We start from the raw sequence: 12,004 nt of genomic DNA on the forward strand, positions 1-12,004 counted from the left end.
CGGAAAAGGAAAAAACAAAGAGAGGCGGGGGGGGGGGGCGGATGACACCCAGTCCCACCAGCAGCCACGCTGATACCCCCAGAGGCCCACAGTCGTGGCCCAGCTCCCTCCCCCATCACTGGTCTGGCCCCCACGCAGCAGCTCGGCCCAAGTGGGCTTGGATCAGCAGCAGGCCCTGCCCTCGTCCTCCCTACCCACCTGGTGATGTAGACGTAGGCCCCGCCCAGCAGCAGGGAGATGAGGAGGACGGGGATGAAGATGGCCAGGGCCATGCCCCCTCCCTCCAGGGAGGTCTGGGCGGCAGCTTCTGCGACTGAAGAGAGAAGGCGGGTGGGGGGGGAGGTCAGGGGGTCTCGGTCGGCCACACTGTTCAGCCCCCCTCCCTCCGCCACCACCCTCAGCTCCTTCTCCTGTAGCCCTACAGAGCCCGTCTGGGGAAGAAGAACACCCTGCCTCTGTCCTCCACTGCACCCCCTGCAGGCCAGAGGGAGCCCCTCCCCAGAGCTGCAGACCTCCCCCCCCCATCAGCAGGTGCAGGGAGCCCCCCCGCCACACACACACACACGCACGCACACACACACACACACACACAGAGACACACACACACGAGCTCCCTGGAAGGTCTTGGGGGCAGGGCAGGGCCTCTCTTCCTTGGCTGTTGGAGAATCTCATTGTTTCTGGTGAAGCCTAAACTGGCTTAAGACCTCCCACAGACTCCCCTGTGTCTTCTGCTGGGGGCCTGCAGCCCCCAGAGGTCTTTCTGGACTGCTCATCACCCACCTCGGCAACAGCAGAAGGCCTAGCCCAGGGCTTGGGTTGCTGGACTCAAGCTTAGTGGCCAGACCTGGGGGGCACCCCAGGCCCCAGTGGGAACGACGACCTCCTCCTCCTTTCCCTGGGTGGGTGGGCCCTCCTTCCTTGGGCGGGGGGAGGTGTGGCACCAGGGCAGCCCTGGCTCCAGAGCGGGCAGTGTCAGCAGGGGCAGCCAGCCGACAGAAGCACCAGGAACCTCCAGGGCTCCTTGCTCTAAAGGGAGCCAAACTCCTTGGCGGGGAGATGGCCCCTCCCCCCGGAGCCCCTTGGGAAGGAGGACCTGGAGCTGCTCACCTTCCAAAGCGTGTTCAAAGCTGTCTTGATTCACTGGAAAAGAAGGGCAGGTGAGTTAGCACGGGGCTGGCGGATCCCGGGACAGGCAGCCAGCCCCCCCCCGGCCCGGCCCCCTCCCCTCCTTCCGGGCCCCAGGTACCTCGGCAGACAGGGAGGGGCCCGCTCCAGTGGGACGGCTGCCCGAGGATGCACTTGATGGTGACCTCGCCCAGGAGCTCGAAGCCTTCGTAGCACATGAAAGTCAGCGATTCGCCGGGCAGGTAGAGGCGCTTGTACAGGATCTGGTAGCCGTTCTCGGGCAGGCCCGGGTTGTCGCAGGCTAGGGACTCCTCGGCTGGAGAGGAACACACTCCCGTCAGCCCTTGCCCCCTGGGGAGCAGCTCCCTCTGCCGTGGGGCTGGCTCCGGGCCCCCTGGCTAAGATGGGGGGGGCATCTCCAGCCCACCAGCCCAAGCGGAAGACCCAAAGGGGGGTGGGGTGCCAGAGAACACTCAAAGCCAGGTTTTCTCACCTGCCCAGTGCAGTTGGGTGTCGCCCGACAGCACAGAGCCATCTGCTTATGTGGCAGGGGGGGGGACCTGGCACTGGTGTGGGGGGTGGGAAAGCAAAGCTGGGGAAGAGGCAGAGATGAACAACTGCGTGGTGCGAAGGAAAGCCCTTGGGGAGCTTTGGGGCTTTCCTGGGAAGAATAATGACTGGGGGGGGGCAGGATAGGGGGTCTATAAAATTATGTGCCCTTTGGAGAAAGGGGCTACAACTTTATCTAGGGTTGCCAGCCTCCAGGTGGGGCCTGGAGATCTCCCGCTTTGACAATTGATCTCCAGCTGACAGAGATCAGCTCCTCTGGAGAAAATGGCTGCTTTGGAAGGGCGGGCTCTGCGGCCTTGTACCCTGCCGAGGCCCCTCCCCAAACCCCGCCCTCCCCTGGCTCCACCCCCAGAGTCTCCAGGTATCCTCCAACCCAGACCTGGCAACCCTCACTTTATCCCCCCCCCCCATGCTAGAATTCAAAACTCCTGATTATGGGCAGTGGATTCAGGACAGACAGGAGAATGCAAAATTATCTGATGGAATTCACTGCCGCCGGAGAAGACAAACTCAGAGTACAAGTCCACGGAGGAGAGGCCTATCAATGACTAAACAGAACCTCCATGTTCAGAGGCAGTACACCTCTGAACCTCCCCCCCCCCAGGTTTTCAGCACTGCCTGCCACTGCCCTTTGGGAGCCCAGAGTGGAAATCCCCAGTAGCCCTCCCTCCTGTGAACGGCTGTGAACGGCTTCTGGAACGACCGCCCGGCTTCCGGAATGGCTTTCCCCCCTGCTTTTGGTGTGTGTGTGTGTGTGGGTCTGTGTGGTGAAGGGGGGGGTGGGGAGCCAGGAGAGGCCAGATGAGCACCCGGCGACAGGGGCAGGAGGCGAACGTACAGACGCAGTGGGGGAGCCGTGAGGTCCAGATGGGGGTCCCCGTTTCCCGGCTGTAGCAAGTCAGGAGGGAGCTCCCTTCCAGCACGAAGCCCAGATTGCAGGTGTACTGGATGGTGGTCCCGACCAGCAGCACCGGGTCCGAGATCAGGCGGGTCGAGTGTTCCACCTCCCCGGGGTCTGTGCAGTACATGACTAGGGGGGAAAGAAGGAGAGGAACACACACGGCATCAGTCTGGAGTGGAACCAAAGGCTGTAACCGGGCGGCTGACTGTCCCCGGAATGAGAAGAACATGGCCATCCCTTTTGGAGTAAAGGAGCAGAGGTGTGTGGCAGGTGCTGGCAGAAAGCAAAGTCTCCTCTGTTGGAAGAGGACTTGGCACCGTCCTTTTGCCTCAGCCTCCAGAACAGCGGCAGGGGTGGCTGGGGTTACAAGAGAGACAGATGGACAGACAGGCAAACTGTGGGGAATCCTTCCTGTTTACTCTTCGGCTTCTGTCCCTTTGATGCACTTCCTCTCACTCACACACACACATAGAAGGAGCCCGTTTACTCTCCATCTCTGAACGGCGGATGCAGGGGCACTCCTCCCTGCATCCATACCCATCCTAGGTCGTTAGAATAGATCCTAGCTCTGTCTCTCATCTAAACTGTCTAGAATGGAGTTCCATATGATAAAGAGCTCTTATTAGTTTTGAAGCTGACTACTGGCTCCGTGTAACTTCGTCAGTCTGCCAGCACACTCAGCACCGAAGCTTTGCTGCGTGGAAAGCCTGGCGCTCTATGCGACGTTGACAGAGATTCCTGGCTGTACAAAACCAAAGAATCCAACATCCTCAGGAGGGTGGAAGTCAATAAATAGGCTGCACTCTGAACCGTGCTCTCCTTCAAACACTCCTGGGGAAGTGATTCTGAACAGCCGCCGCCTCTTCCAGCAGTAATTTAGAACCACGCCAACAGTGGTAAAACACAAACCAAATCGCAATAAGAGTGCATTCAGCCATACACTTGCCTGCATATAAATACACGGGGCTTTTATCATTCATATTTTTGCTTGTCAATCGTGTTTAGTAAAATCAGGTTTGGTGGATTTTTCTCACATGAACAAATCAGTTACTTGATTGGTTAAGATGTACTTCTTAGCATTCATAGAGATGTACATTCTTAAAAGCAGAACGTGGCACTTGTGCTCTGCTTAGCCTGAGAGAGCTCAGGGGGCGGCTGTGAGGATAAAACAGAGAAGAAAATGTGATGCTCTTAAGACACTCAAGAGTCCCCAGTGGGGAGAGGGGGGGGTATAAATGAAGTAAGTAAGTAAGTAAGTAAATACAAAAATAAAATTAGGTCTCTGTCTTGGAAAGGTTTTGCAGATAAGTCAATAAAGGTTTTGCAGATAAGTCAACCTGACCGTCTTTCAGGTATGTTGTAGGGCTATCTTTCAGCTATGCTCCTGCAGAGTGCAGGGGGTTGGACTAGATGACCTGCAAGGTCCCTTCCAGCTCTAACATTCTATGATTCTATGATTCTAAGAGTGGTTGAGCAGTGGAACAGTCTGCCTTGGGAGGTGGTGGATGCTCCTTCGCTGGAGGTTTCCAAGCGGAGGCTGGGTGACCGTCTCTCGGGTCTGTTGTAGGGCTACCTTTCCGCTGTGCTAATGCAGAGTGCAGGGGGTTGGGCTAGATGACCTGCAAGGTCCCTTCCAACTCTAACATTCTGTGATTCTAAGTTTCTAGCCCTCTTGAAGATGTGATAGAAAGCAAAGAAGGTCGAGGCTGGCCTTGCTGCCAGTGCGTGGAGCCTTTTAGTTCAGCTCAGCCTCTTCTCCTTTAACACTCTACCAGTTTTTTTCAGGCTGGGCTTTCTGCCCCCCAACTTCCTGGCAAGGTGGCTTAGAGCATCCCTGGCACTGCGAGCCCCGGAGCCGTGGCACTGTGGGACACTGCCAGCCAGACCCACAAGGCCTGGCCTGGGCCTCACATGAACTCAGCAGGGGATGGAGAAGAGGCCCCCCTCCAACCCCCCCCCCACTCCTGTCTCCTTTGGAGAATCTGGTTCCTTCGGAGGGTTTTCACAGGAGGCCCAGGCCCTGCCTTCCCAGCCGAACACACCCTCAGGAAAGCCTCTTTGGTTTGGACGGCCCAGCCTGCAGCCAGAGAGGAACAGGAGCCAGGTAGCGCCACACCCCACACTTCCCTCCACTGCTGCTCACTGTGCTCTGTGGGACCTCAGCCGGCCACGGTTTCCTTTCCCCCCCAACCACGAACACACACACAAAGCTGCCTTCCACTGAATCAGGCCGGCGGTCTGTCACGGCCGGTCTCTCCCACTCAGATTAGTAGGGGCTTTCCCATCACCTGCCGCCTGGTCCTTTCAGCCGGAGATGCCACCTGGGGTTGAACCTGGGACCTTCTGACTACCAAGCAGAGGCTCTGCCCCTGAGCCACGGCCCCTCCAGTACTCCAGTGCTCAGGAACATGCAGCATGTGAGGAGCTGGAGCTTTTCCTGGCACGGAACTGGGGGACGGGGACTGCTGCCCGAGGCTCCTGCCCAGGATGCAGGGGCAGTGCCAGCAGGGTGGCGGAGGAGGAAGAGATTGGATCTATACTCCGCCCTTCGCTCGGAGTCTCAGAGCAGCTTACAAACTCCTTTCCCTTCCCCTCCCCACAACAGGCACCCTGGGCGGTAGGTGGGGCTGAGAGAGCTCCTTCCAGGATTACCCTTGAGAGAACAGCTTTTGTCAGGTCATCTAGCGGCTGCAAGTGGAGGAGTGGGGGATCAAACCCTGTTCTCCCAGATCAGAGTCTGTGCACTTAACCACTGCACCAGACTGGCAGGGAGATGTCCGTGGTTCAGCGGGCGGAGCCCCTGCACTGCCTGCAGAAGGCCCCAGTCCCCAGCAGCCTCCCCAGTTAAAAACAGGACCGGGTTGCAGAGGACAGGGGAGCCATGGCCTGGAGAGACCAAGGGGGACCAAGAGCTCGGCAGGATGCAGCTTCATGCATTACGGTGATGATACAAGGAGGCAAGACGGGGGTGCGAGGGGAGTCGGGAGGGGTGGAGGAGAAGGCAGCCAGCAGAAGCCGGCCCGCTCGGAGCTCCTGGACGGCAAAGGAGCCCGTACTTTTCTCACAGAAGGGGGGGTCGCTGCTCCAGCTGAGGTCCCACTGGCAGGTGAGGGTGTCGCTCCCCACGATGTCATATCCTGGATCGCACTGGTAGGTGATCTTGGCCTCTCTCACCAGCTCCGTGTGGGATGTCGTTTTCCAGCCATTCTGGATTTCGGGTAGGTCTGAGCACGAGTCATTCCGGGAGACTTCTGCAGTCAGAGAGAAACCCTCCATGAGGAACTCAGAGCTCCATGCGGTGTCTGCGTGTGTGTTTGTGTATCAGCGAGATGCAGCCAACTGCTGCTGTACCGCTGCTCAGTGGACAGGGGCAGATATATAAGACAAGTCACTAGAGAAAACGAAGAGTCCTGTGACACTCAGAAACTTGCACGCTCCGTGCACACTCCAGTCTAACTGTTCCAGTGAATGGCAACATTTCACCTGCTTTGCTGTGCTGGCACCTACCGCCATCTTATGATAAACTATCTGTTGGGTGATAGTGAGATATTGAAAAAATGGTATTTAGCAGAGATAAGATGGTCTAGCAGAGCCAGAGTAAAATAATTCAGAGTCAGAATCCATGTGTGATTAAAATAGAAAGTTTTTACTAAATTCTAGCATGGGAAGGGTAACTGGGATGAAAATAACAACAGAGCAAAATCTACTACATCCTCACTCTACAAAGACAAGACTAGAAGAGAGAGATTATGGCTGCTCTTCTTCTTCTTCAGAACACCAAAACAAAGACGGGAAGAGAAGCCATAAAATGGTAATACACCTTGACACTTTAGTCCCAATCAAATTCCTAGATCAGGGAGAAAATTCCCGGGCTTTCTACAGCTAAAGAACATTGGTTACATGAGAAACATGTGACTTCCTGTGAGTAACATAAACAAACATTTAACCCCAGATATACTGAGTGTTTTCAACTTGTAATACCCAACACTATCCCTAAAGGCGCTATTGGCTGCACTTCTCTGATGTCACAGAAAGTACACAATATCCAAAGCTGCTGATATTGGAGGGTTAAGCTGCAGGCTGTTACGATCAGTGTAAATGGGAAGAGGGAGATGAAAAATTGATTTCACTGTGGATGGAAAATCATCAAATGGGGTTCAGGGACAGAAGGAGCTCTGTGCTGGAGGGGATGGGGGGATGCCAACAGGCCTGAGGAGGCAGGAGAGCCCAAAGGTTGCAGGCTTAGGGGTGTGCACATTGTGCTGTGCAGGGGGAGGGATGCAGAGAGGGTTGCCAACCCTAGCCTTGGAAATTCCTGGAAATTTAGGGACGGAGCCTGTGAAATGAAGGGATTTGGGGAGGGGACCTCGGGTTTCTCCCTGAAGCTGCTGTTCCCTCTAGGAGAACTGTTCTGTGTCGTCTGGATGTGGGCTGTCATCCCAGGAGAACACCAGGCTCCACCTGGAGGCTGGCTACCCAAAATGTAGAGGGTCCATTTTCGCACCGAGGATTCAAAGCAACCAGCCAAAGTTTTGATGACAGTTCCCAAGTGAAATACCCAGCACAGCCAGAAAGGATCCTGAGGGCTTGGGGAAACCCGGTCCCATGACGGTGTGCTTGTTTCATCTCAGTCCCCACCCTGGTCAGCAGCCGCGGGGCAGAGGGAGAGGAGCACCCAAAACAGTGCGTGGCGTGGACGCGTGAGTCTGCTGGGCGAAGAACAAAGGCAAGCAGTGCCCTCTCAAGGGGCAGAGGCCCTGAGCGGCTGGAGGGCAACCTCTGCCCTCTGCAGGCTCTGGCCGAATCACTCCCGTGCCCCCCGCGCCAACCTCCCAGAGTTGGGCACTGCAGCCCCCCCCCTGGGCATCCCCGGCTCACCCACCAATGTAGTTCATGATGAAGCCGTGTCCTTTCCCAAAGATGAGCCCTGCTGGGTCGGAGTGGAACTGGATCGCCAGGTCCGGCGTGGAGGAGTAGAGCTTCTGGGGGCCGCTGCTGCCCAGGAACTGCCCCAGGATGTGGGTGTTGAGGTCGTCTCCGTCGTAGATGGTGAGGATGTCGCTGTCGCTCAGGTTCAGGCTGCCAGGGCAAAAGGCAGGACGACAGGCCCTCAGAAGGGCAGCCTCGTGGGGAGGGACCCCGGCTCTCACTGGGCTGGCGTCCTCTTCCTGGCAGTGGCCAGCCAGAGGAAGCTCACCCGAAGGAGGGCGGGGGTGTGTATGAGGGGGTCCCCCCGACACACACACCCCTGGCTGGCTGGCTCATTCCACCTGCTCTTCAGAAGCAGACTGCTCCTGGACTGGGAGGCCCAGCTTTGGGCTTTGCCAGAAGTGTGCCAGAAGTTCCACATTTGGAGCTTTCCAGAGAAAGAAAGAACTACCAGCCCAGGTTGTGGTCCTGCAACACCAGTTAAGCCCCATGTCCCAGTTCTGCAGGCAGCATCCAGCTCTGACTTGGCTCCCCCCCCTCCCCAGGCCTGCACAGTGCATATTGCTTCACCCTTCCTGCCAGCAGCCCACCAAAGACTCTCCCTGTCAAGTCAGTCGACAGTCCGGCCTTTGTTTGCTCCCCTTTCCACAGGGACAACTCCCCATGTGACTCATGCATTACAACTTTGCACTGGTTCCCAGCTCCCCCCCTTTTTAAAAAAGCACATTTTTACTCTTTTCCTTGTACAGTTATTAGGGAAAATGCGCAGCCTGCACCTTTCCCTTTATAACTCCACAACAAAAAGGCATGCAAACTTACTTTTGACGAACGAAATCTAGGAACTAGTACACTGCTGTAATAGATTATTATAATGGTTCTAGAGTGGTCTACCAATTCCTCATTTTTCTCAGAAGCCCCTCAAAACCCCTCCAGGGAATAGGGAGGGGGTAGCTGCAGGAGAAGAACCAAGGGAAATGGTGCTGCTGTAGGAGGAACCTATACTGATTCACACTCACCCACAATACCCAAAGGCGCGTTTAGACTGTGGTGGATCCCACTAAACAAGGTTTGGCGAGAATGCAGAAAAGCAGAGGTGTGGGGGGGCTGAGGAGGAGGACAGACAGGCACAAGAAGACAGCATATGGGGCTCCCTAGACGAGCGCCGCTGAAAACACCCGAGAAAGAGCCAAACCTCCGCGTCCTCGAGACAGCCTCCGTGTCCAGACTCCAGATCTGATTCGTCCTAGTTCCAGAGGCTGGCCCGTAGAGGGCGCTGCTCTCCCAGCAATGCAAACCAGCTCGCGGGGGGGGGGGGGGGGCCAGGGAGATGCATCTTCCCGAGAGGAGTGGTCCTCCTCGCCCTCTGCCCGCCCGCCCGAAGGGGGCAGCCCAGTAGCCTGCTCGGGTGCTTCCAAGAAGGCGAAGCGTCCGTCCCCCCCCACAAAGTGTTGTTAAGAGCAGAATTCCAGTGACACCAGGCTGAGAAGCTGCCCAGGCCAGTCCAAGAGGCACCCAGAGAGGCATTTCCTCCAGGAGCCACCAGGCCGCCCTTCCCCTTGCACTTTTGGTGGTGGGGTTTTCTCTTCCTCTAGTCTGAAGGACTAGAGGACTGAAGGGAACAACGTTCCGTGCGCCTTGGTGTTTAGTTATGCCGGCCACATGCCCACGGAAACGTCTTCGGACAGCGCCGGCTCTTCGGCTTGGAAATGGAGATGAGCACCGCAACCCTAGAGTCAGACTCGACTGGCAATGTAGGGACCATCCAGCCTGACTCCAGCAGGAGCTTTAATGGGCCAGAGGAAATCATTACCGAAGGGAGGGGGGAAGGGAGGAGCTGGGGAGCAGAGAGAGAGAGAGAGAGAGAGAGAGACTCCATGTGAACCCGGCCTCTCCCTCATGCGGTGGTGAGGAGCAGAAGTCTCATGGGCAGCTCCACCCACCAACTGCAGCATGACTGCACTGATGTGGCTCTGCCATGGCGCATGCACTGTGGACATTCTGAAGAGCAGGAAAAAACACACACGTGCCCATCCACATGGCCAGCATCACGTACCGAGTGCCCCGTAGACCACCGATCAGGGAGAGGCACCCAATGACGTGAGCGAGTGGCATAGATGGGCACCGCCTGCCACTACCTGCCAAAGCGTCCATGTCCCCCCGATGCCCCCCGTGCCCTAGCCACCACAGGTGGAATGACAGGAGGCTGCGTGGTGACCCCCCCGCATGCACCTGTTTGCTGTGCCCTGCGGGCAGAGCCTCCCCTGCCACGACTGGACGTGCCTGGCCACGGCCTCCAGCTTGGGGTCCCTACGGCTTCCCCTTGGGAGCACATGGGCAGGAGGAGGAGCACCTGGGCACGGAGCCCCGCTGGGTGGTGGCCGCGGAAGCCGCTTTGGGGGCACCTCAGAGGCAAGGTCTCTCCCCCCAACTGTCAGGCTGGAGGGATACAAAGCCACAGCCAGCAACAGAGAAGGGGGGCACCCCACCGGGAGGCATGTGCCAGGCTGAATAGCACCCCTCCCACGGATGGTGTGTGGGGATTGGCTCTGCCTTCCTCTCCCCTCCACTTCTCGACTGCTGTCATCTTGCTTAACAGGACAAAGAACATAAGAGAAGCCAGTGTTGGGTCAGGCCAGTGGGCAATCCAGTCCAACACTCTTCTGTGTCACACAGGGGCCAGAAATACCAGGGGCCATCGGGAGGTCCAGCAGTGGGGCCAGGACACTAGAAGCCCTCCCACTGTTGCCCCCCCCAGGCACCAAGAAGACAGAGCACCCCTTGCCCCACACATAAGAACACAAGAGAAGCCAGTGTTGGATCAGGCTAGTGGCCCCTCCAGTCCAACACTCTGTGTCACACAGTGGCCAGAAATACCAGGGGCCATCAGGAGGTCCAGCAGCGGGGCCAGATGACACCAGGAGCCCTCCCACTGTTGACCCCCCCCAAGCACCAAGAAGACAGAGCATCACTTGCCCCAGACCGAGAGTTCCTATAAGAACATAAGAGAAGCCAATGTTGGATCAGGCCAAGCGCACATACAGTCCAACACTCCTGTGTCACACAGTGGCCAGAAATACCAGAGGCCATCAGGAGGTCTACCAGTGGGGCCAAGGCACTAGAAGCCCTGCCACCCCTTGCCCTAGACGGAGAGTCCCTATCTACACCTTGTGGCTAATAGCCATGGATGGACTTCTGCTCCGTATGGTTATCTAATTCCCTCTTGAAGCCGTCCATCCTTGTAGCCACCGCCACCACCTCCTTCAGGCTCCAGGGCTGACTCCTCCGCAGGGTGCTGAACCCGGGACTTGGCACTGCTTGGGGAAGTGAGGAGCCCGTCATGATATCTGGTGTCCTTTCAAACACATTAAGCCACAAAGCCAAATGCTCCGGTCCAGGGGCTGACCGGGGAATGCCCCCTTGGGGTCTCCGCTGTGCCACTGGTTCCTTAGAGGGCCTCAGGCCAGCCATGCCCAGCTGTGCCCCCTCCCCTGGCGCTTTCACGCAGTTCAGCCGTTCAGATACTCTCTCATAGCCACAGAGCTCTTCTGGCAGAATCAAGTGACCAACAGACTTGCCGCAGCCGATGAAGCCAGTGACGGCAGCCGGGAGAACGGGCAGACAAAGGCAGCAATTCCATTTCGCAGCAGATGAAAACAGCCAAATACAAAGAAGCAGATAATTTGACAGGGACAAACCAAGGGAGCGTAACCAGCCCTCTCTTCAAACACCCCCCACCCAAAGCAGGCAGAACGTCTGGGCTTTCTGGGGCGCCGCACCTTCCCTTTCTGTGCAGCCTGCAGGGACCAGAGCTGGGATCTACAGGCGGTGGGAGGGAGGTGTGATGCCAAGACCCAACTGGGCCTGCTACATGGGCAACTCCTGCTGAGAAAGTCCTCGAGCGATCGAGAATGCTGAGCCACTGCTTTTCGCCTAAGCAGTGACGGTGTTTGTGGCAGCCCATCCTGTCAGCAGGAGAGAAGGAGGGCATGCGGCAGAAAGAGGGCATGCGGCAGAGACGGTCACATCCTTCGGAACAGCACAACAGGTTGGCTCCTGCTCTCTCTGGCCAGTTCTCTCCTAGCTCTGAGACTGCACACTAGGGCAGAATTAGGCAGGGGAAACGCATATACCATCTAAACACACACACACACCCCTCCTCCTCCTCCTCCTCTGGGAAGGCAACGGTTTGCCAGAAAGGAATGCCCATTTACTGTGCAAAGCTGGCAAAGCAAGGGGATTGAGGTACCAATATCTGATACAGGGATCCTTTTTCCAACCAGCACTGCTGCGAGGTGCAAGATCAGAGTGCAGACCGGGGCATGTGTTGATCGCATAGGACTGCTCATGCACATGCACAAGGGGAACAAATTTTGAGTCCAGTGGCACCTTTAAGACAAACTTTTAAGACAAAGGTTTGTTCACGGCATGAGCTTCACGTGAGGAAGGGCCATGTGCCTTTGGTTGGTGGTCTCAAAGGTG

The 12,004-nt window shown here is 57.1% G+C and overlaps 1 protein-coding gene across 1 annotated transcript in view; it reads right to left on the minus strand.

Annotated features, from left to right (window-relative positions):
- The window catches only part of SEZ6L (seizure related 6 homolog (mouse)-like), a 94,726-nt gene that overhangs the window by 5,090 nt on the left and 77,632 nt on the right, over positions 1-12,004 (minus strand). The window contains exons 10-15 of the mRNA XM_015421276.1: positions 7,479-7,675; positions 5,653-5,847; positions 2,534-2,725; positions 1,247-1,441; positions 1,108-1,140; positions 199-313 (exon numbers count right to left, since the gene is read on the minus strand). Coding sequence (XP_015276762.1) covers positions 199-313; positions 1,108-1,140; positions 1,247-1,441; positions 2,534-2,725; positions 5,653-5,847; positions 7,479-7,675 — 927 coding nt within the window. The remainder of the gene's footprint in view (positions 1-198; positions 314-1,107; positions 1,141-1,246; positions 1,442-2,533; positions 2,726-5,652; positions 5,848-7,478; positions 7,676-12,004) is intronic.

This window comes from Gekko japonicus, unplaced genomic scaffold (assembly GCF_001447785.1).
Source record: "Gekko japonicus isolate JY-2015 unplaced genomic scaffold, Gekko_japonicus_V1.1 scaffold416, whole genome shotgun sequence".
In the NCBI taxonomy this organism is placed as follows: Eukaryota; Metazoa; Chordata; class Lepidosauria; order Squamata; family Gekkonidae; genus Gekko; species Gekko japonicus.